The sequence below is a fragment of the Lampetra planeri genome, chromosome 11, assembly GCF_965212315.1.
Source record: "Lampetra planeri chromosome 11, kcLamPlan1.2.h2, whole genome shotgun sequence".
Taxonomy (NCBI): Eukaryota; Metazoa; Chordata; class Hyperoartia; order Petromyzontiformes; family Petromyzontidae; genus Lampetra; species Lampetra planeri.
Window position 1 is genome coordinate 919631 of NC_136117.1, and position 25364 is coordinate 944994.

At 42.9% G+C, this 25364-nt stretch overlaps 1 protein-coding gene across 2 annotated transcripts in view; it reads right to left on the reverse strand.

Annotated features, from left to right (window-relative positions):
• Positions 1-207: 207 nt before the first annotated feature.
• Positions 208-25364, reverse strand: part of LOC144721178 (complement C3) — a 239441-nt gene continuing 214284 nt past the window's right edge. For both annotated transcript variants that reach the window (XM_078598569.1, XM_078598568.1), the window contains exons 37-43: positions 21544-21618; positions 20205-20310; positions 15215-15304; positions 9371-9460; positions 6687-6770; positions 4884-5022; positions 208-1755 (exon numbers count right to left, since the gene is read on the reverse strand). In XM_078598569.1, the coding sequence (XP_078454695.1) occupies positions 1614-1755; positions 4884-5022; positions 6687-6770; positions 9371-9460; positions 15215-15304; positions 20205-20310; positions 21544-21618 (726 nt within the window). In that variant the 3' untranslated portion in view covers positions 208-1613. The remainder of the gene's footprint in view (positions 1756-4883; positions 5023-6686; positions 6771-9370; positions 9461-15214; positions 15305-20204; positions 20311-21543; positions 21619-25364) is intronic.

Genomic DNA, 25364 nt, shown 5'->3' on the forward strand with positions numbered 1-25364 from the left:
CGGGGAAGGAGCGGTCGGCTTCGAGTTGTTCACTCAGCCATCACGTCACTGGAAGTCCAGAGCTACTGTATGTACTTTAAAATCTAGATTGAAAACTAATTTATTTAGAACTACTTTTTGTGTTTAGTTTGGTTGGCAATATATATGCATAAATATCATCACAGTGCGTGTGAATATCTCATGAAAACGTTGAAGCGCATTACAGTATATGGCAATATATTTTTTATTCAAAACAGTAAAGTCAGAATTTTAATAGAATATTAACGATTGTATGACTATACTAGTTTAGGTGAGACCTTACAGGTGATGGCAAATATATGCGGATAAACTTTATTTCAAACTCGTAATTATTGTCAATATATTGAACATTACCTGTTTACACGTAAAATGCAGTGTGTGCTTAAAGTTAGCAAGGGTTAGAATTATTGCAGAAGACTACATTTTTCAAATATTCGCAGGACACTATTGGCAAGGACTAATCTAGGTTACACAATGCATGCTTGTAGATTCTGTGTATTGGTACGTCTCTAAGTGATTTAATAACAGGTCCCTGCGGGGTGGGCTGGTAGGAACGAATAACCAAAGAATATAAACATAATGTATTATTAAACTTATTTAGCCAGGAAAGCCTCACTGAGTGTAAAGGTTTTTGTAGGGTCCTGCCAAGTGTTTGCAGTAGGGGGAGATGTTGCTACACCTAATCGGACGATACGAAGGGAGAGTTTGATGCCTAGTTCTAGGCTTTAGGTCTAGCTGTAGGCTTTAGGCCGCTGTGAGTTAATTTTTAATTTAAATGTTTTAATTATTAATGTAAAAGCTTTAAATGTAAATGTTTCTATTTAAAAAAAAACATCAGGGAATGTAACATTGTTAAACATTAACTCCCTTTGACACACGCGGGGGTACGATACGAAGGGAGAGTTTGAGGCTTAGTTCTAGGCTTTAGGCCTAGCTGTAGGCTTTAGGCCGCTGTGAGTTAAATTTTAATTTAAATGTTTAAATTAAAAGCTATCTCAGGGAATTATAAGGGAATGTTACACTTGTTTAGCCAGGAAAGCGTCACTGAGTCTAAAGGTTTTTGTAGGGTCCTGCCAAGTGTTTGCAGTAGGGGGCGATGTTGCTACACGGACGGACGGACGGACGATATAATCTATTGTAGGCTGGTTCACTTCGTTCCTACCAGTAAAATAATAACTTATTTGGTCATGCTGCTCCTTTGGCAGTGGTGTACATGAAAAATAGCAAAAGAACATATTTGTCAATCACACTATGGCCTTCAAAGGGAAAACATATATATAATAAGTAACATTACGGGAAAATTGAGGTTGTGGGAATAATTATTTATCTTCCTGGTGATAATAACGATAATAATTGGAGCGATAAACGCATGTACACGTGATTATTTGATCTGTTTGACTGTCAGGTGGTGGAGTGCCTTAACGACACACATTGAAAGATCATTACAAGGCCTAAACCAAAATCAATTATGAATCATATAATATTGGATAAAAAAACCTGTGTGCTAAGTTATATTGTGTTTTCTACTTTGTGAAGACAGCTAAATGCACATGGTAAAATGCGTTGTTGCAGTCAATGGCTGCCCCCCCCCCCCTTTAAGAAGAACAGCCTTGGATCTGCATGCTAAACTCATATTCGCGTTTGATGGCGCAAAATGTCTGCACGTTTGGTTGGTTACACTTTTCATCCACGGGCCATTGCTCCACCCACGAACTTGCGTCCAACACGTACTGAAACCTACACATGCAAAAACACAATGGGTTAATGGAACACTCCAAACACAGGTACACGTGTGTAAATGCTGATGTCCCCGTGTGTACTACCTGCTATGACATGGTTCGGAAACATCATGGTCATTTTGCAGTAATATTCTGTTCACTTAATAGGCTGACTTGAATATTATCAAACCTGTGTGCAATCTTGGTATCCTCCTGGGCTCAGAGCTATATTTATCTCATCATATTTCTCATATTTTAAAAACTGCTTCCAATCACCTATATAGTATTTCTCAGATTAGCAACTCGCCAACTCAAGACGCTGCTCAAACCTTAATTCATGCTTTGTAACTTCCAGATTTTATTTTTGCAATGTTTTCCTATTTGGTCCTTCCAACTCTATCATTCAACAAACTGAACTCGTACAAAATACTGCTCTTAATTTTTTGTTTAAATGGCACCTCTCATTTCTCTGGATACCTTATCTAGACTCCTTCGCTCATCTAGTCGAGTTGCTAGTCACAACAAAGATCAGGTGCACGAGTATTGTTCGGCATGCCTTCTCGTTTGCAGTTACATCTGTGTGGAATGCACTCCCATTGCACATACGTCATCAGATTAGCTCCCTTTCACACTCAATGCATGTAATTTGAACTTCTTTTGCACCTTACGTAGCGAACTGTGCTAATCGGAGGTGCGAGGGACGGACAACAAACTAAACACAAAAAAAAGATCACATGACTTCAGTTCTACAATCTTTCAACTTGCTTTTGGTCATTGTATACATTTTTAGATGGCAGTGACATTTTAATATAATTCGTAATCTTTTCCATGCTTGTGGCAAAGGGTGTGAGGCAGCAGTCTGAGATAAGTCCTTCCGCCTGTAAACAAAATCAGCATGAGAGTGTAATGAATTACATCCCTAGTCAATAGAAACACGTTCTTGTTTTAATTCTAGATTTGAAGCTTTCGTGACTGCAAGGATTCATACTCTCAGGGTTTTTTTGTAAAGTCACGTAGGTAAAAAAAAAGTTAAATAAAATATTTTTTATTTTACTTTTATTTTTTTTACCTACGTGTCTTTACCGAAAAAACCTAAGAGTATGTTCTTGTTTTGTTTCGATATAAAGCTTTCGTGACTGCAGGGATTAATCTTCTTGGTTCTTTCAGTAAATTTATGGGAAAAATATGCTAAATTCCTATTGATATGCAAATTCCTTGATATGCAAATTCCTTTGTGGCCGAAACGTCATGAGAATTGTATTTTATTATGTTTTATTTTTATCATTTAATATTTCCCTTCTACGTGACTTTACCGAAAGAACCAAGAAGACGTTCTTGTTTACTGTAGTTTATAACGGATATGTGCGAGGATTTCATGATGTTCAGTGATTTAGGTGACTCTTTGCATCTGTAGTGCCATAAGAGGGGCCACTGTGCCAGCCCAAGAGGGGAGGGGCTGCTGGGGGCTCTGGGATCCTAGACAGATAAGCCTCGGCGCCAGGCGCTAGGATCCCAGGCAACCCAGACGCTAAAGCCCCTTGGCGCCACCAACGGGGGGGCTGTCTGTGGGATATCTGGGGGCGCACACAACCCTACCCCTCGTTGGGGACGAGGCATAAAAGGGCAGCTCCCTGGCCGATCGGGGCCAGTCGCAGCTCAAGACCCAAGACCCGCTAGCCAGCCAGCTTAGGACCCTGGACCCCCTCGTCCCGCTTGTCCTTGTAAGGGCCGGGACGCTGTGAGGGCCAGTGGTGGGACTCTGGGACTCCCGGCTCTACGTCCTTGCAAGGGCGAGTTCCGAGGAAGCCAGAGTTCAGACCCGCACCTTGGCTGGGTCGGGTCAAATAGTCTCCCCTAGGGTAATTGTAGCCGGAGGACCCCAGAGCGTAGCCAAAGTAGTGTATCTAGGCTGTGTACCTAGGCTGTGTACCTAGGCTGTAACAGAGTATCAGGACTGTTGGAGTGTTGTATTGTAATAAAGAAGTTACCTCTACAAGTGTCTCCGGAACCCATTACACATCCATTACACAGTAAGAAATCCAATTATTACAATTTGCATGAATAAAGCATCGTCCGATGTATGCTTCAAATTGTACTTAGAGGGAAAGAAGAATGCATGGATTAGAGAACAGATAGAGGTAAATTAAATCATCCAAACTCTTAAAAGTAAGTCAGCTTGGGAAGCACACATGACTAGAAGGCTCGAGGCATTAAAAACCATAATTGTCGAAAATAAACTGGAATATAGTTGATTGATAATACATTTTGAGTTAGACCACTGCTGCAGCAATGCATGTGTGGTTTGCATTTAAAAAAATGCTGCGGTTGCAGACTTCAAGATTAAATTTTCTATTCATCTAATGCGCCTTGGCACTACAGTCGACCAATATATGTCGTTTGTAACCATATGCAATGACTAGATTAGTCACATTCGACCACTATTAAGTTGTGACATAGCCAACACGTTGGCGTGTAGCATAATATCGACAAGGCTCGAATTTTGCAACTTTTTACTCTGTGGGACATCTGGAAAAACATTTACCAAACTGCAGTGTATACAAAACTCTCTGGCACATGTCGTGACGAGTATTGCAAGATTCGACCATATCCGTTCAGTGCTCGCCAAGCTGCATTGGCTTCCAGTTGCTGAACGAATATGTTATAAGGTCACACAAAGTGCTTGCTGTAAATTAACCACAATACCTTGCTAATTTCATCAATCAGCACAAACAATAACGCAAATATTGGTCAGCCTCGCAGCGGCTTTTGACTGACAATGGAACAAAAATGGTTACTGCATCGCGAACTTTCAGATGCACTTCGGAGTACTCTTCCTTATGATATTAATTTTAAATCGATATTTAGAAATCATTTATTGAGTGCTGTGTGTAATTTGAATTGAAACATTTTTGGAAAATATTTTGAAAGTGGCAAATGTGTACCATGACACCAGCAAACAAAGTCCTACTCATTTCACATTAAGTCACAGAATATTTAATATCCCCTGTGAAGCAGACAATACATAGTATGTATGGTTAATGCACCCACAGTAATAGCCAGGGCAGCCTAATGAATTCAAAACATGACCCATTGGAACAAGCGACAGATACAATACTGCTGGGCCGTGCCACCGCCCCCATCACTCACCTATCATTCTTGTCCTTCGTCTCTCCCTTGCGTCCCATCAGGAGGTACTGTCGCGGTGTTTCCATGCCAAGACGTCCATCACATGAGCGGGTCACGATGAATAGGCGTGTCGCTTTAGGTTGAATAGCCTGATCTTGGCCTTTGTGATGAAAGTTTGGAGAGGCACACACACATTCATATAACCCTGAGATAGCCAACGTATGCAATTGTGTATAAAAAAAAACTGTTTCTAAAACAGCATTTTGTGATCATAAAACAACACCATGCATTTAATATGCCAAGTATTATTGTTTCTGCTCACAACCATCCTGGATTATATCCTGAGGATGCTTGGGACAGTTTACAGTCTTCTTCTTCTTTGATATGGCTGATATAGATGGAGAGCAACAACTACAAATTCACATTCAGATGGTCAAGCCAGATAACCGCATCAAGAGTAGCAGAGTATCGCTGTGATGTCTTCTTCATGTTTGTGGATCGGGCATTGCATAGTTATATGTTGTATGGTCTGTTCTGAATGACCACAGTCGCACACTGGAAATTTATAAATTTTCCATATGTGCGTCAGGTATTCGCATCTGCCATGGTGTGTGCAGATGCAAATTACGGTGGACCATGAGCTTTGTGGAAGATCAAACCCAGGGATCTTCTGCATTGGGTCTTTCACAAGGTGTGTGTTCGTGAGTTCTTTGAACTCCATTCAGCTCTCCAGGCTTCATCGGGGCTGAATTCTCATTGTTTAAGATTCAGCATATGTGTCCACAATTGCTTGGACCAAGTTGACCCTTGTTTTGGTATTGGGAACTACCTTTTTCAGGTGGTTCTGTAAGGTTAGTGTATGGTCCACCTTAACTCTGAGACAGGTTGGAGTGGGGTCGTGTCGCAGTAGGTCACTTTCAGAGTGTGCTTGCTGCTCCTATTGTCAAGATGAAATGCAGTGACTGTTGTTTCATGGGGATTTGACTTGAGCCTCCAATTGCAGAAATATTCCCCCATGGTGTTTAGCTGTTGCTTCAGAGTAGATTCAATGTCGTTGAAAGTGGCTCCTTGCGTTGCCAGGGGAAGGTCATCCGCATATATAAATTTGCATGACCTGGTTGGCGGCATGTCACTAGTGTAGACATTGAAGAGAGTTTGCGTGAGTACTGAAACCTTGAGGCAATCCATTGTTGAAGAAATGAGTAAGCACCCATATAGGCACGCAGTCGCCTATTGCTCAGCATCTTCCATATCAGGTGTATTGTGTAGAGCTTCAACATCAGCCATTAATCCAGACTATGTTGTAGGCTGATGACAAATCCACATGGCTGTGGATTTCGTCTCGAATCAGGCCTAAATTTTCGTTGCAAGGGACAAATCTTGGTCACAAGAGAAGCGTCCAGGCCAGAATCCCACTTCTTCTTCAGGGATCACTGACTAGGCAAAATGGGCTGATTCTCCGGAGGATGATGCGTTCCAGGAGTTTATCGGTCATGCGCAGGATTGATATTGGCCTATAGCTTCCCTGGTCATTGGTTGGCTTTCCCGGTTTGGGTATTGCAATGACTATCGTCTTCCACCATGCTTTTGTCTAATTAAGTGAAACGTCACGTTTAATTGATGATAAAGTTGGTTGTGAAAATTATTTCACGAACTGCTTCGCTGAAACAACAATTTGTGTGTTAAAGGCAATGTAATTAGTATGGCTGTGTAGGGTGTTGGAGGGTCTTAACGACACAATATTGGCTGGATCATTACATAGCCTAACCCAAATATCGATTATGGATCATTTTTAATGCGAAAAAAATGCCTGTTCCCACTTACCACTTTTTATTACAGTTTGAATGTTGACGGTGTAGTATACAAAACTTCCAACTTCAGTGCGGTTATCAACAATCCCCACATATGCTGCAAGTACAGAGGTCAACGTGGAAAGTAAGAACATGATACTTATTTCCATCCTTTAACACAGAAGAAATGGCAATATCACTTGCTTCCTTGTTTCATTTAGTGAACTGCTTAAATATGTAAATGTAATTTCGACACAAATTATATCATAGGTTTTCAATTATAATTTTGTATTACTCCAATGTAGCAGTTTACAAATGATAACTTAGAAAGCAGCTGATAAATGAAGAATGGTAATTATGGTAATAACCCAAGTCCTGCTTGTTTGAGTGAAGTCTACACAACGTGATGATTTTAAGATATTAATGGCAGCAACATTCTGCAGCAGTAGCATGTATGTACCTTGTCGCTGAGGATTGCTGTGCAAATCTGGTAGGCCACCCTAGTTAATACTGCGTATATATTAACCATATAATACTATGCATATTCTGCTTCACAGTGGATGTTAAAGATCATCTGACGTCTTTCAAAGAAGAGTGAACCATTTTGTGCGGCCATCATGGCTAAAATTTGAAAACTTACCTGCAAATAACTACTGCGAAAAATGATCGTCACCCCCTTACTGCAAAAATGACTCAGTGAGGTTTTCCTGGGTAAGTATAAAAAAAACCTCAACCAAACTTTTATTTTTCCAGGTAAAACCCACTCTTTTCAGAAGCGACTTGGCCACAAATGATATCTCAATGAAATGGATTATGTCGAAATGTATATCAGCCAAATACTCTAAACACATCTTTATAAATGTAGAAGGAGAAAACTGGAGGACCTGGAGAGTAATCCACGTGATCAGAGAACACGCAAACTCCAAATATACAGGTGTCAGGGTCGGGATCGAATCTATGAGGTAGTTAACATCTTGCCACTGTGGTGTCCCATTTGTAATATACAATAAAATGAATACACTGAAACACTTTCCAGAAATCATATAAGAAATGTTCTATTAACGTTATAATGTAGTGTAGCACCTTATATAACTGCCATAATTATATCTGCTGTTTATGGACTGGTGGATGAAGGCCTCCCCATGCCTATGCCATCCGTCATGGCCCACTAGTGGCTCACTTGTGTCACACAGCAAGAAAAGCCGAGGGTTAATTCCCATTTCGAGCGCCATTCTTTGTGGAGTTATTTTGGTCTCCCCCAGTTCTGCGTGGATTTCGTCCAGACTCTTTAGTTTCCTCCAACATCTTAAAACATCTGCACTGTTATTAATGTTACCCAAACATACCAATGCAAACAAATTACCTGCAAATTACTCAAATAGGACTACACACACACAACAATATTTCCCCCAACTTTAAAAACTTGGCAGGACCATCCTATATCGGCTTGAAAATCGGTGAAGCTTACCTGGGCAAACAAGTAGAGCAATACTAATAAAACATATTGCCACTCACAAGAATATAGTAGAATAATAACTAAATCTGACACCAATCTTGTACAATGGCTACCACCCCATCTAACAATATGTCTTGTCCAAGCCACACACATTCCTCACAGTGAATAGGACATCTTTGATTTTTGTTTGTTCCCTGATCCACTGGTCCTCGTTCTGCATCTCAGTTTAATGATGAGCATGCATTTCTTTATTTCTTCTTTGCACACTTTTCATATTATATTCAATTTAGCCAGGGTCTGTGTTTCTAATTCCTGTTGTAGCTGGTATTATGCACTGATTGAAAACTTTCTTCTTCAGTTGCATCGCCTTCATATTCTTCATTACCGAGTTCAGCTTTTCTACAATGATTCCTCTCCTGCTCTTTTGCGCTTATTTACATATTTACTTATTAAATTTGATCCCAAATTTTCAATAATTTCCTGTAATCCATAACTGTGTATTTTATGAAAAAAACGTGTAAACAACCATTGCAAGCAATTATCAGACCCATTCACACATTGTGTACACAAAAATACACATTGTGTACACAAATACCTCAAATTACATAATAGTTCCTCAGTCATTCCTCAAAAACAAAACCTCATTTGAATATTTGCAGACCTCTAAGCCTCCTATCGTACACATAGAAACTGTTCGCGAAAATCACAAAAAATATAAATTACATACATGTTTTAGGCAAAACATGCACAGATATATTTTCTAGAATAAAAAATTGCTCCATTAAGTCATGAACATAAATAAGATGGCCCTTTCTGGTTTTCTAACTCTGTTTACTTCAACGTTTAATTTTTTTTTGTGCTTCCAAGGCACAATATTGCAAATTATCATTCAAAATATTCTGCCATCCCTCTGCTTTCAAACATTAAATGTTGGCATGCTATATATTTTTTTTTTATATCATAACGCAGTGTTTATGATTATTACCAGTGAGCTTAAACAATCCTAATTGGAGCATTAAAATTGGAGCATTAGACTTATTGCTTTCTGTATCGGGTGGTGGAGGGTTTAAACAACACAAATTTGGTCAGATCATTAGATTGCCTAACCCAAAAATCGATGATGAATCATATTAGCTCCGAAAAGATACATGTTGAATCAATGATGATTGCCGAGTTGTTTTTGGTCCAAGGCAAAAATGTCAAACTGAGACCTAGGTCCTGTTGTAAACGTGTGTGCTAGTATCAGTGACACAAAGCGTTACCATAGTCGATTCCTGCAACACAGGCCGCTTCTTGTCTGTGTAGGACAGTGATTGACGTATCGAACTTTGGTTTCTTGGCAGGGCAACTCACTGACAAACACAAATATAATATATTATTGCATTGCAACAACACATGAATAGAGAAATTCGATTTATCAATCAAACCATCAACTCACATCATGATTTCCAAAAGTTCAATGTCAACTTTTGCATTTTTTTTATAACCAGTTGCCACAATTGTCAGCACACTGGACGTGCAATCCAGAAGGCGTTGGTTCGATTTCTGATTCCGGCATGGCAGTTGAAACAGCAGTAGTTTATTTCACCCCCATCTTAATTCCTACCACGCAGTATGAATGAGTTCACCACAATGAGTCGATCGGCAAGTCACGTGTTGTGGGGTAAAGTGTTCGGTACGACCACCTCTTACAACACACGTCTGGTTAACATAAACGTATCGGAAAAATACCCTCTGGAGTTTACTCTTGTGGAGGCCCTTGTGCCAGCAGTGGCACAAGCAAACAATTGCAGGACTTTACCGATACCATTACCTTTTCATAAAAAAAACGTTAACAAAGCAATTCTAGGTTTCGCATAGTAAGGTTTGAAGCTCAGTGTTTCAACTGTTTCGTACAGCTCAGTACCTATGCGTTCTTACGGTATAGTGTACATATGCATATTATATATTTGTAACAAAAACAGCATTGCATTATCAGTAGTGCTTGCAACTCTGTAAAATAGCACACGTTTCATATGAACAATACCCTGTAAATATAATATAACGTGTAAAAAGCTGGTGTGAAAGATTTGTTTTGGTGGGACTTGTTTTACGTGTGGTGTAATAGCGCCGTCTGTTGTCTAGCAACGGCAACTGCGGTGGACGAATGGTACACACGCCGAATGGAAACAATAAAAATAATACAATAAAACAATAAAATAATTGTCACGACGTTTCGGTTACAACGCAAGCAGCCGTCTTCAGGTGAAGAATGAAACACTACCAAGCTTGGAGCGTATATATAAGCTGGGTTGGAGGTGGAAGAAGGGCGCCTTGACAAAATAATTTGCATATCAAGAGGAATTTAGCATATTTATTGGAAATGCGTAGGAGGTGGGCGGGGGGGTTTCAAAGTCATATTATGCCCATGCATTATGCAGGATTAGCAGCATCAAAGGGAGGGGGTAGGGGGTAGCATTAACAAAGGGAGGGAATGTTAATAGTATGTAGAAGCAACAAAACATGTCAATGGGAGAGCGGTGGTAGGAGACCCGCGGCGGAGCAAATAATCCATTCCCTGTGGAGAACACAAGATACACAGTCAATGCCAGTGAGTGGACTGCAGTCTGAAAGTCACCGTAAATGTGAACAACAATCAGTTAAGATCCGGAATGGTTTATTACGTCCTTCCAATGATTGCTGAGCCAGAATCCATCTTCTCGGTTGAAATTGTCTCTGTGTTTGTATATGTGGATCGCCTCATGAACGAATCTCTCATGGTAGCCAGATGGCTTGCAGAGAACCTCTGCCTTAGAGAAGCCAATGTCATGTGAGCCCACTGAATTGTAACAGTGATCTGCTACGGCTGAAGTGTTTGCCCTACCGTGTTTCAAGTCTGCTTTATGTTCACGGATGCGGTCTGAGACATGTCGCTTGGTTTCTCCAATGTAACTGCTACCACAGAGGCAACTCAATTCGTAGACGCCAGGGTACATCTTTTACAGATGGGACCATATCACGGATTTTATGTACTGTGTTGAATCGGACCTGGAACTTGTGTTTTATCAGGATTTTGGAGATCTTTTTTGTGACCCCAGCAATGTAGGGTAAGGTGATGGTCTTGAAAGGCTCCTCAACAGGATCCTTCTTGATGGTTGGAGTGATGGCTTTGCGGATTGTGTAGTCGGAGTAACCATTAGCCTTAAGAGCTTGGCGTACGTGTTTGAGTTCACTGGCAATGTGTTCCTGGTCGGAGATGCATTGGGCTCTATGGTATAGAGTCTTGATGAGGGAATTCTTCTGGGATGGATGGTGGTGGGAATCCGCTTTTAGGTAAGCATCCGTATGAGTGGCTTTCCTGTAGACAGAGTGGCTCATTGAACCATCAGGTCTCCTTTTAATTAGGACATCCAAAAAGGGTAGCGTGCCATCTTTTTCGTCTTCCATGGTGAATCTGATGGCTGGGTGTATAGAATTGATGTGGTCGAGAAATTGGTACCTCTTCCATAAAGTCGGACGTAGAGTGGCAGTCTGGATGGCGTCAGTCTCAAATTTCTCCATGAAAACGGCTACAACCGGAGATAGGGGGGAGCCCATTGGGTTACCCTCAGTTTGTTTGTAGAAAGTTCCATTCCAGGTGAAGTATGTATTGGTTAAGCAGTGTCTCACCAGTGGGGGTACCCCAGTATTCAGTCCTTGATGAACCAAGTCTTCAATGATTACGATGGTGTCAGGTACAGGAACTTTGGTGAATAAGGAAACCACATCAAAACTGATAAGCAGGTCGTCTGGGGACAGGGAAATCCCCTTGATTGTCGATACCAGGTCAGTAGAGTTTAGTACCGCAGAGGTGGTTTTTCCAGTGAAAGGCAGTAGGATTTCAGACAAAAAACGAGCCACTTTGTAGGTTGGGGAGTTGATAGTAGAGACAATGGGACGAAGAGGTGTATCTTCTTTATGTATCTTTGGCAAGCCGTATAATCTTGGTGGCCTAGCTGCAGAAGGTTTCAACGAGAACTGTTTGGTTTGATCAATTAATTCGGTTGAATCAGAAATGATTTTGTTGGTTTTGGTGACGAGGCTGTTGGTGGGGTCTCTTTTTATTTTTGTATAGCTGCCATTGTTGAGTAGTTCTTGAATTTTGTTGTTGTATTCTATTTTGTCCATGATGACAGTGGCATTGCCTTTGTCGGCTGAGAGGATGACAATGTCATCCCTCTTTTTTAATTGAGCCAATTCAAAACGCTCATCTTTGCTGATGTTGCTAGCTGGCATCTTAGCGTTTTTGAGCGTTGCAGAGATTTCAGATCTTGCTACGTCTGCAGCGATGTGACTCAGGCCCTTGAGAGCCACATCTACTCGGGCAATTATATCATTAACTGGTATGTGTCTAGGTGTGACTGCAAAGTTTAGTCCTTTAGCTAAAACAGACTATCAGAAATAGAACTGTTACTGCGGTTAATTACGACTTTGTTAACGTCTAGCTTTTTAATGTGTGGGTCCGGTCTCTTGTTTGAGAGGCGGCTGAATTTGGAAATCAAGTTGTCCTTACATTTGGTCGACATAGCGGCAGCTGAAGAGGCAGTCATTTTGTCTACATGTTCCCAATCCGATGTGGACATTGTTGCACTCAAAGATAAGTGTGATTTGTAGAGTGTCTTGTCTAACTGATCTAGATCAGTGCGCGTAAGTCTGATTTTCTCTGAGATAAGAGCGAAGCTAGTTCTAGACAAAATTCGTTTAGCATTAGAAGAAGTTACAGCAGCAGATGTTAGTGTAAATGCGATTTATATTACCTTAGAGTCGCGGCATCTCTTCAGAAAGGTGAGAGACTCGATTAGTTGAGCCTTCTTATCCCGGAGCTTGTTGAAGGATCTTAAAGTTTTGTAGAATCCCACCCCATAGTGGCGGTTAAATTTCGATTTAAAGCTTTCTTCTTGGTTCTTTCGTTCATGAGGCGATCCACATATACAAACACAGAGACAATTTCAACCGAGAAGATGGATTCTGGCTCAGCAATCATTGGAAGGACGTAATTAACCATTTCGGATCTTAACTGATTGTTGTTCACATTTACGGTGACTTTCAGACCGCAGTCCACTCACTGGCATTGACTGTGTATCTTGTGTTCTCCACAGGGAATGGATTATTTGCTCCGCTGCGGGTCTCCTTTCACCGCTCTCCCATTGACATGTTTCGTTGCTTCTACATACTATTAACATTCCCTCCCTTTGTTAATGCTACCCCCTACCCCCTCCCTTTGATGCTGCTAATCCTGCATAATGCATGGGCATAATATGACTTTGAAACCCCCCCGCCCACCTCCTACGCATTTCCCATAAATATGCTAAATTCCTCTTGATATGCATATTATTTTGTCAAGGCGCTCTTCTTCCACCTCCAACCCAGCTTATATACACGCTCCAAGCTTGGCAGTGTTTCATTCTTCATCTGAAGACGGCTGCTTGCGTTGTAGCCGAAACGTCGTGAGAATTATTTTATTATGTTTTATTTTATTATTTTAATTGTTTCCATTCTACGTGACTTTACCGAAAGAACCAAGAAGATGAATCCCTGCAGTCATGAAAGCTTTAAATCGAAATTTAAGTACACACGCCGTTGAGCACTTACATGGGTGTGTCAGCAGGGCGGAGGAACTAGGGCAATGGTCACTGAGACCCTGTCTGGAAGCCCCTGGAACCCGCTAGTGGGTTCGAGAAGGTAGAATAAAAGCAGCGGAGAGCAAGAAGTGGCCTCATCTCGTCGTCACTGTCGTCTTCGCCGCCTTCATCGCTGCCATCTTCGCTAGACAATTGCGCGGCCAGATAGTTGTTGACTGTCTCGGTCGCCACCGTCAATAACCCACATGGTTGTGTCTAGGCGAGGCTATACAACTTGTGAGAAGCGAGGGCGAAACTGTGAATCAAGAATTCTGTCTCCCGCTCTGTGTAGTGTCTGTTGACACTACACATGTATCCGTGCTTATAGAGGGACTTGTACAACTAAACACTGGAGGTGGCACAGAGCCTACGTTTTTTTTTACATTTTGATCTAGACTGTCTCCTATTAACTCTCTTTCCCACCTCTTCTCCATTAAACCTACTGGGCGACTTTAACCTTCATCTAACATCAGCATCCATCTCTGCTACTCTACTGTCTCTTACTGGCTCATTCCACCTAAAGCATATCTCCTCTCCCCTACTCATTGCTCAGGTAGCACACTTTATCTCATCTTAATTTCGGGTTGGTCAGCCTCCAATCCTTTAGTTGATCCTCACCCTCCATCTGATCACCTTATTCTGCCTTACCTATCCCGGCAACATCAGCTCCATTCCCAGCCCCTGTCCCTCTATCTATTCCGTCACCTCCCTCACTGAATGTCGTCGGCTTGCACTTTAATGCACCCTGAAAAGGGCGCTATATAAATCCGAAAAAGAATGGAATAGACTATTTTAGCTCAAGAGTCTGAGTATGTATTTCTGAATATGATATAATTACATTTGCATGTGAAAGGTGTTGTGATTTAAATGATTGTTAAGGTCTAGACACAATGATGAATACAAAGAGTCTTGCAGCAATATTTTACATTATTCATAATGTATTGCTGGTAAGGCTAATACATAATGATCTGGCCAAATTTAAATCTTAAGGCTCACCACCTGACATAGCCACATAAATTAAATTGGCACGTTTCAAAGCATATAATATACAAACTATTATTGCTTTCAGCTCACCAATAAGTTAAATAACCTCACAACCAATTTATCAGCAATACACTTAAGGATAAGATCCAGAATTAAGATCCAAAATGACATCCTGAAGTCAGAATAACTTGTTGGATTTTATTCTGACTTTGTATATAATTTCTGAATTTGGTTGTGAGAATAGCTTTTCAACTTACCAGTGAGCTAAAACAATAATTGGCACGTCGGTAAACGCTTGTACATGTGCCAATGTAATTTGTTTGGTTACATCGTGTGGTGGAGGGTGTTACAATACTAATTTGGCCAGATCGTTACATAGTAGCCCAACCAAAAAAAATGATGAGACGTAACAATGGCTTGGAAAATGGAAGTATTAAGTTAATAATATATGTAGCAAACAACAACAAAGCAGAGAATACTCACCCTCCACACACTGGCAGAGATCATTTTGACAAAGCGGAGACAACTCAACATATCCCCCAGGTAAGTTGTAAAACCTGGTGCATTTGTCCTCTGAAAATGAAATTAACAATAGCCAATTGAAATTGGCAGTTATAGAGGTTTACATCATCAGCAAGGTAATTGTAGCCAGTGCACAATTGGTATGTTCACAACTCATCTCTAAATGCAGATTTGTGAGCCCCCATCAAATTGTCTGAGAGATATTTGCACGACTGAGTGATTGTTGGAACACATCAACTCGTGAGCTTCATAGTATACCTTGTCTATGACTATGTGTGCCCACAAGGCTCTTAGTCAAAAACATTTTCTGCTAAAATAAGAATTGAGACAGTGCTCATCTGTTTACAACCCTGAGAAAGTAGAGGACATTTCCCATTCATTCATAAGATCAGGCCAATGTGTTCTGATGTCATGTTCCCAATTTGAAAAATTACTCACAAACTATTCAATTGGAATATTCACGACAATAATTGCTCCCTCCTGTGAATACTTGGCAGGGTCATCATGAAAATTAGTAATGAGACTCAGCAAGGTATTCAATAAACGCGATAATATGTGGGCAGGTTCTTAATTTGACAAACACTGTTGGCTTCCCCACGACGTGGTACCTAATTATTGACCCTGAAAGAATGATGGGCTAGGTCAACCATCAACCTTCCAATTGTGTACCACTCAGTCTGCCACTGACCCACCAGGCTGGGTCAATGCTAAAGGCTTGAAACAACAATGCTTATTCACTCATCTTGGACTTATTTGACAATAACTATAATTTATTTGATAATAACTAGATTATTATGTTTAGCTTTTCAGAGAAGCAGACGTAATGCCAGACAAGTGAAATGTTTACTTTCAAATTAGGCATCTCTCATGACAGATAACATATATCACTTCAATATGTTTTTATTATGGTTGCTTTATATTTCATATACAATTTGAACGATTGATTTGATAATTATGAGGCCATACATTTCCTTAAAGGTTTGGATTCAATAATACATCCCCTGTTGTTACAAGCAGAGGTAATAAAAACTACCACCTTTCTTAACACTTTGATATAGCAATATTTATAACTGCCCTTCTTCAGGACAGAGCAGTAGAAGATACACAGTAACCCCTTCATATTTGTGGGGGATATGCCTTCCTGGAGAATAGCGTGATTAAATCTGCGAATATTGATACTTAGAGCTGATGAATAAAATAGGGTTAGGGGGCATATAAACTTTATGCATATAATCAATGGATACATACATTGTATAGCAGTGTTATTTAACTTATCTTTAATATTGATGAAAATAAACATATTAAGTGGAAATATAAATCAATAAATATTATATCAATAAGTTCCCAAAGAATGCAAAGGACAGCACTCTTTAGTAAACTTTTCAGCAGACAAAGACAGACTGAGAGGGGGAGTGTCTTTCGTGCTCTCACTGTCCACGCCGCCCCCATGCACTACTACATCTTGTCGGGTAGTCACGAGATATTTCCGCGAATGTTAAAAATACAACCCCGTGAATTTCAAATAGCGCTACAATATAATAGTCTTGAATACGCAAAACCGTGATTATAAAACCTGCAAATCTTAAAATTTACTGTATATTGACTTCTATTTGGATAAATTACAAAACAGTATTTCCAGTGTAGTGTAAATGGTGCAAATATTAAAGAGCAGGCACGTATTAGAGGTATGTGGATCTAAACTAATTAACATTTAACATGCGAAGTAAATAAGCAGACAATATGTTTAATTCCCCATATTTGTCCCTCCAAATGAAAAACTGCAATTTTTAAACAAGCATTCAAACATAAACAACAATCTCTATGGAACCCCTTTTGCCAGTATCAAGATGATGAAGAAGAGGTTCATATACACAGGATACGTTATTTTTTACGTATAATTATTAGTTTGCTAATTTACAAGGAAAGCTTCAATGAGTCTCAAAATGTTTTCCAGCCAGGTACTGCAAAGTTTTTACAGTCAAGGGTGATGATGCTCTGTGTATCCCCAATTGAACGATTTGTCGGTAATATTTCAGCATTTGGATATTTTGCTAATACCAGTTACATTGGACGTGTTTTTTTGCTATGGGAGGAAACCGGAGAATCCAAAGGAAACCCATGTAAAACAGAGGGAGAACATACAAACTCTACACACGAAAGTCGCCTTTCAGACGGGAATGGAACCCACCCAGTAAACATGCAACGTTGGGCCAACGCTCTTCAATGTTTATACTAGTGTAGTGAGTTCAACTGAGTCGTAGACGTACTCTTGGAGGCAACACATTTATTTAACACCAACACACGGGGTAACTGCCCCTTAACAGAATAACAACCTATGGTGGTGACCACCAAGCTAACCATGCTAATTACAATGTAACTAGCTACTACGGACCAGGAACACAGCTCGGGTCCAGGTCCACGTGTTGAAGACTCGGTAGAACGTAGACAAAGACGAAGGTTTCTTCAGGATGAACAACAATGCCGGTCCCTCTGGCGGACCAGGCTTATATTCTCTCCGGCGTGGCTGGCTCCGCCTTTGGCCACGACCACCTTCCAGAATCCTCGAAGCAGGATCTGGACCTGGACCACGTGACCACCCCTAGACCCCACTTGGGGCCCCTTTGTAGACTTAACTGGTCACGTGTCCTCTCGAGTCAACCAGAGTACCATGGCCTTTAGTAACTTCATTCCTACGACCTGCACTCCCACACCCTATCCTGTAGGGCTGACACTGCACGCCAAGCGTGGTGCCACCTAGTGCTATCAACCAGCGCTCACTGAGCTCCTCTAGGGCCAGTACTACACCCATATCATAGCGGTGTCCGCAATGTCGTTACATCGCACGCCGTGCCTCTCTAGGGCCGGCACTGTACAGTGACATCCCACGATGTCCCTACACTAGTGACATGTCGCCAACCGGGTCATGCAAATGAATATATGTGGATTACCGTGCCTTGGAAATGCAAGCAACCACTTTCAACGACATAGAATCTACTCTGAAGCAACACCTAAACACCATGAGGGAATATGTCTGGAAATGGAGGCTCAAGCCAAATCCCCGCAAAACAACAGTCACTGCATTTCATCTTGATAATAGGAGCGCAAAGCACACTCTGAAAATGACATTCTGGGGAAACACTGTCCGACTCAACCCCACTCCAACTTACAGTAGAACCTCTGGTCACGACCATAATTCGTTCCATAACTTTGGTCGCAACCCGATTTGGTCGTGACTAGAACCTTATTTCCCCATTGGATTGTATGTAAATACGATTAATCTGTTCCAGACTCCTACGAACTGTATATAAATATTGTTTTTTAAAGATTTTTAAGCACAAAAATAGTTAATTATGCCATATAATTCACAGTGTAATAGTAAACTAAATGTAAAAACATTGAATAACACTGAGAAAACCTTGAACAACAGAGAAAACTAACATTGCCGCGTAAAGGTTTAGAATCGTTCAACAAGATGATTGTTTCGTCTGCTACATCAGTCGGTCGATTCTGAGAGAGAGAATATTCGTATGAGCAATTCATGTTTCTATTGAAAGTAAGTTAACAGTAATATTTGGGTACAGTATTGTTTTTGGAAGCATTCACCGTAATATCGTATGAACGTTTACTTCACCGCATCATCGTATGAATGATGCGAGAAGAGATTAACGGGTTCTTATGTTAGCGATTTACGTACTCAGCGCTTTCGCTCTCTAAATTACAGCTTGAATGAGGTGGGAGGGGTATGACTACACTCACAAAATTAATATCTCACTAGGAATTTTATATAACAAAAGTTATATATATAACTGTTACGCTTTGTGTTGTTTGTTGTAAACAAACAACATGAAATTTGGCGCTTTCAAAAAAAATGGCGCGGAAGGGAAAATCGGCCGCGGCCGTGTTTGATCGTCACCCGAGTTTGTGTTCGTGACCAGATTAAAAAATTTTGTTAATATTTTGGTCGTAACCCGATTTGGTCGTGGTCAGAAGCGTTCGTGACCAGAGGTTATACTGTATCTTCAAGTGAAGCTGGACCATATGCTAACCTTCTATGACCATCTGAAAAAGGTAGCCGCCAATGCCAAAACAAGGGTCAATCTGGTCCAGAAACTGGCAAGCACAAGCTGGAAAGCATCAGGACCAGTGCTACGGACTTCAACAATGGAACATTGTATACTCTGTTGCCAAACATTGTGCACCAGTATGAACCAGAAGAAGTCGCACTCGAATTGTTAATGTCCAACGCAACACAGCAACGTGGTGTGTCATGGGAACCCTCAAGTCGACCCCAATCCCTTGGCTGCCTGTGCTGTCACACATCTTTCCACCCCCGCCCCCATCAGCCACAATGCTGCAATCCTCTTAAAAGTTCTGCGAATCCAGGAAAATAGTCATCAACATCAATCATCATTGCTTCAAGTCGCACAAGCCATTTTGGAACCATACGTTTAACCTTCAGACTTGGAGTTCAACCGCAATGAAGCTTGGAGAGCTGAACAGAGTTAAAAATAATTCACAATACCTGGGTTTGATCGTCCACAAAGATAATGGTCAACTCTACACCGCATCCACATAAACCACAGCAGATGCTGATACCTAATGCACAAATGTCAAACTAAAAACTCTCCAGTGTACAACTGTGGTTATCCAGAATAGACCATCCAATATATTACGATACAATGCCCAATCCACAAATATGAAGGAGACACCAAAGTGATACACTCCACTGCTGCTGAAGTGGTTGTTTGGCTTGACAACCGAAATGTGAAATTGTAGTTGTTGCTCTGCATCTATATCAGCCATACGAAAGAAGAATATTTCACCAATGTTGGCATGTGGTTGGAACTGTTGGCCCAATGTTTACTAAGCACACCCTTCATTCTGGCTGTTTCCAATGCACCAGCCTGCCGTCCAATTTGGAGAGTAACCTTGAGCATGTTGGTGTACTTACGCGGGCTGTAGTAGTCATAAACAGAAGCAGTTACGGGTTGTATCATATCCGATCTCAGCATTTGCTTGATCTTGAAAGCAAAGCAGTAATCCTCTATGCTGGGAACCTGCAACAAAGCAATTGCACACACTACTAATGCATGATACAATGCAAACTTACCTTAATAATTGTTTAATTGTTCAGTACATTTGGTATTGGCGCTATTGTAATAATGCAGAGCTTTCACAAAGGAAGGCACTGTGTTTTGTAGTCATCTGCAGTAGCTTGTAATGTATAATCCCAATTGAGTAATTCGAGGGAATTTCGAATTTTTCAAATTTGGACCATAACGCATGCACACAATGGTCTACTTGTTTGGAATGATGTTAGATGATCTTTAGTCTATTTTACAATTAATAAACCCATAGTAATAACTAGGGTGGCCTGCCAGATTCAAACCGCAAAACCTCTGCAACAAGCGGCGAACTTGCTACCATGATGCCGCCTTTGCCAATTCTTAATGGAATGCCACATACAAATGGCAATTTGAGGAAGCAAAGACAATTTAATTTTGAAATGATAAGATAAAAACTTTCTCCAGGTCATCTGGTTTACTTCCACATGGATAATCACTCATCAATTTGCTGAAAACATCTCAATATATAGAGGACTGCAGAGCTTATGCCATTGTTGGTGTCGACTCATTGCCTGGCTGCGAATCAACGTCTAACTGAATAACTGCTGGTTCCCCTCTTCAGTCGTGGCTCGTAGCAACAATCAGGGCCTCATTTGTAGCCACGGCTCAGCTCTGGCTTGTGCAATAGTACGATTTGCTGTGGCATTTTATAGCTCTGTACACAAAATATAAGTGACTAACATTTGCACCTCCTGATATGCACATCCCTTTGTTAAGGCGCTCCTCTTACACCCCCCCAACTCTCCCTCTTACACACCCCCCAACCCTCCCTTGAAACCCCCCCCGCCCACCTCCTACGCCTCTTGATATGCACATCCCTTTGTTAAGGCGCTCCTCTTACACCCCCCCAACTCTCCCTCTTACACCCCCCCAACCCTCCCTTGACCCCCCCCCCCCGCCCACCTCCTACGCCTCTTGATATGCACATCCCTTTGTTAAGGCGCTCCTCTTACACCCCCCCCCCCCCAACGCAGCGTAGATATAAGCTCCCAGCTTGACAGGTTCTCATTCTTTACCTGAAGACGGCTGCTTGCGTTGTGGCCGAAACGTCGTGAGAATTGTTTTATGTTTTATTTTTATTATTTTATTACTTCCCTTCTACGTGACTTTACCGAAAAAACCAAGAAGATGAATAGGTAACCACTTAAATGAACAATGGCTTACCTTATCCAAATATATAATGAGCACTGAGTCTGTGATCTCATAATTACTGATGTACTTGTCTACGGATTCCTTCAGCTGTAAATGTAAGCGAGCAGAGCACATGGAAACATGTGAGACCAGCAGAGAATTGACAATCATTGCACATTTAGCTTTATACCGACGGGGTGACTAAACATTGCATGAAACTTCACATGTAGAGCATTTTGGATAATGCATTCAATAAAAATGTAATTCCGGATAACACATGGACTGTCAACTCAGGCCTCTTTCTGAAGGGCGTTTGTAAGTTCTCTCCCCCTGTTTTTCATGGGTTTCCTCCAAATTCTCCAGTTGCCTCCCATATCTAAGCAAAATGCCATGTTGATTTGAAGCTTTTGTGACTGCAGGAATCCATACTCGTATGTATAAAATGAAATAACATAAATCACGACGTTTTGGGCGCAACACAAGCGTCCATCATCAAGTGGGAAAGCATGGTCTGCTGCTGAGGCAGACTGTTTTAAAAGGTTCAAAATGGGTGTAGCCCAAGGGTCATAAAGAAGTGGCTGGGGCTAGTGATGTTAATGTGAGAAATTAGCATCTAACTGTAAGATAGGAGGAGAGCGGCCACCTGGACGAGGGCACGGAAGTGGCCATGTGTGAATGTGAGAGATTAGCATAAAATAACAGCTGACATAGGCAGGTAGGATGGAAACATCACAGTCAGTTAAGACATTACCTGGTTAATAAAGTCCTTTCAATGATTGCTCAGTTTGTACCCATCCTCTCGGTTGAAGTTGTATCTGTGTTTATATATCTGGATGGCTTCATGAACAAATCTCTGAAGGTAGCCAGTAGGTTTGCAGAGTAAATATCTATTTCGCGTGAGCACACAGCGTTAAAACAATGATCGGCAACAGCAGAGGTATTGGTCCTACCGTGTTTCAGATCTGCCTTGTGTTCACGAACACGGTCCGAGACATGTCGTTTCGTTTCCCCAATGTAGCTGCTGACACAACCACAACTCAGTTTGTAGACACCAGGGTATTGCATGTCAGGAATCACATCCTTCACAGATGGGATTAAATTACCGATATTGTGTACTGTGTTGAAACGAACCTGGAACCTGTGTTTGTTTAAGATTTTGGAAATCTTTTTGGTAACGCCTGCTATGTATGGCAAAGTGATGGTTTTAGTTCAATCCTCAGAAGGTTGTCTCCCCATGGCTGGGGAGGCAGCTTTGCGGATTGTACGGTCCGAGTATCCGTTCTTCCTGAGGGCTTGGTGTAAGTGGGAGCAGCGGCACGGGGCGCAGCCATCGTCTTCCGAATTTGAAAAAATTCAGCGCAGGAGGGGACTGGAGCGCTTTCGCTTGGCGCTTCGAGTCCGCTTTTCGCTCCCTCCGATGGACGGAGGGGGAGGCGTTGGAGGCCTTGCCTACGTTCCTCGACGATGTTTCTCTCTCGGCATTCCGCTCCATTCCCGCTGAGAAGAAGACGACGCTGCGGGAGGCGTTTGCCGAAATGGCTGAAGTTTACGAGCCACCGTCCGATATTCACCGAAAGTTCGTGCAGCGTGAGCGTGGTGCGGAGGAATCTCCCATCACCTACCGTGGCGCCCTGGTGGCACTCGCGATGGCTGCCTACCCTGACGCTAAGCCCGATATGTTCTAACCACTTATCCTTGGCAAGATGTTGGAGCTGTCTAAGGAACTCGCCATCCCGATGCCGGTGTGTGGCCATGAGCCGCTTACTTCTCGGTTAGCCGCAAAATGCCTTGACACCCAGTTCAACTTGCACCGCTGGGCGCAGATGGCCGCTTGGATGGGCGACCCTACCGTGGACGGCAACCCTACGGGATGGGCGCTGTCACGGGTCGTCCACGCTCCGGACGACGCAGGGACCGGCGACCTCGCGGCCACTGCGGGCCACTGGGTGCTTCGTCGGCGCCGCTCCGGTACGTCGGGGGGGGCCGTCCGGTGAGCCGGTATGGCGTGCTTTCGATGTGGCCGGCAGGGCCACTTCGCGCGGGACTGTCGGAGTCGTCCCCGCCATCCACCTCTTCCCGGGTCCCCGCCTCTGCCGCCGCCACCGTCGTCGAGCTGTGACCCTAGCCAGGCAAGTCGGTGTGCATCGAGCACCCAGGAGGTTTGTCACCTCATGCATCTTCGACCGCGTATGATTTGTATGTCCGAGGTTCCAATGGAGCCGCCGGCGGTTCGCCTTGTGCGGTTACCCAATGGAGAAAGTTGGCACGTCGTGTGATAGCGGCCGCGACGGGGTTTTCTACGGTGCCGGGCTCTATTCAAGAGGTGGACGTGCGGATTTTGGTGGATACGGGCGCGGAGGCCACTATCATCTCCGATGTCATATTCCACCTCCTTTCCATCCCCACTTTGCGCGTGCGGCCGGCTTTCGATGCGTGTATTGCTGCAATATTTTTTTTTTGCCGTCTCCGTTGACTCATTCTACGCCGGACGTTCCGGTGCAGGCGCTTGCCGATGTCTCGGTGGAAATCCCTCCGGGCTCACAAATGCTCGTCCCGTTGCGGTATCGTAAACAATTTCGCGGGATAGACACGGCGGCGGGCGTGCTGCTGTCCCCGTCTAACACCGCTACCAAGGATCTTGCGCTGGTTGGGGCCCAGACGATCGTTCGGCTGGGTCAACCCCTATTTTTGCAGGTTTTGAACGGGGGGTCTGAAGGCGTGCTTTTTGCTGCCGGCACGGTCCTGGCTCATGCCACTACCACGTTTACAGTCCACGATGAGGATCGGCAAGCAAGGGTTGGCGGCGGCGGTTGAGCCTCGGGGAACGTCCGACGATCGCTGGATCGCCGAGTTGTGTCAGGAAAATTCGTCCTTGACCACGCAGCAAAGGAGCGCACTTCAGGTGCTTTTGTCTGATTACACCGATGTTTTCAGCAAAAGCAATTTCGACCTGGGGCGCACTTCGCTGTTGTCCCATCACATTGATACTGGGGGGGCGAGCCCTATACAGATGAATCCACACCGGCTGAGTCCCTCGGAGAAGGACCATGTGCACGGCGCGGTGGATGACATGCTAGCCGCTGACATTATCTCCCCATCAAATAGCCCATGGGGTGCTCCTGTTGTCCTCGTAAAGAAAAAGGATGGCAGCCTCCGCTTCTGCGTTGATTTCTGGAAGCTTAATAAGGTTTCGGTGGCAGACGCGTACCCTCTGCCATGAATGGATGACTCCCTCGATGCCTTGTCTGGGTTTTGGCAACTTCCCCTCGACGAGTCGTCGAGGGAAAAGATGGCGTTTCGTACGCCTCAGGGGCTGTTCCAAATTAACTATCTTCATATGGGAATGAATGCCGCTCCCGCCATGTTCCAGTGGTTGATGGAACGGGTGTTGACCGGGTTACAATGGGAAGCGTGCCTGATATACTTAGACGATGTCATTGTGTTCAGTCGTACGTTCGAGGAACACCTTCGGAGATTGAGGGCTGTTTTCAGCAGGATGCGTTCCGCGAATCTCAAGTTCAAACCTAAAAAGTGCCACCTCTTGCAACGCTCCATGCGCTATTTGGGACATATTGTCAGCTTGGACAGTTTAGCCACGGACCCGGACAAGACATCGTGTGTCCGGGACTGGCCGACCCCCTCCTTGGTGGGGGAGGTATGTTGGTTTGTCGGGTTCGCGTCCTACTACCGTCGATTCGTACCTAATTTCACCACTATCGTTAGACCGCTGCACCTCCTCAAGGCGAAAAATCAGAGGTTCAAGTGGGGACTAGAAGAGGAGAAGGCGTTCCGCGACCTTCGCAATCGATTGGTGACCGCGCCGGCGCTCGATTTCCCTGATTTCTCATTGCCCT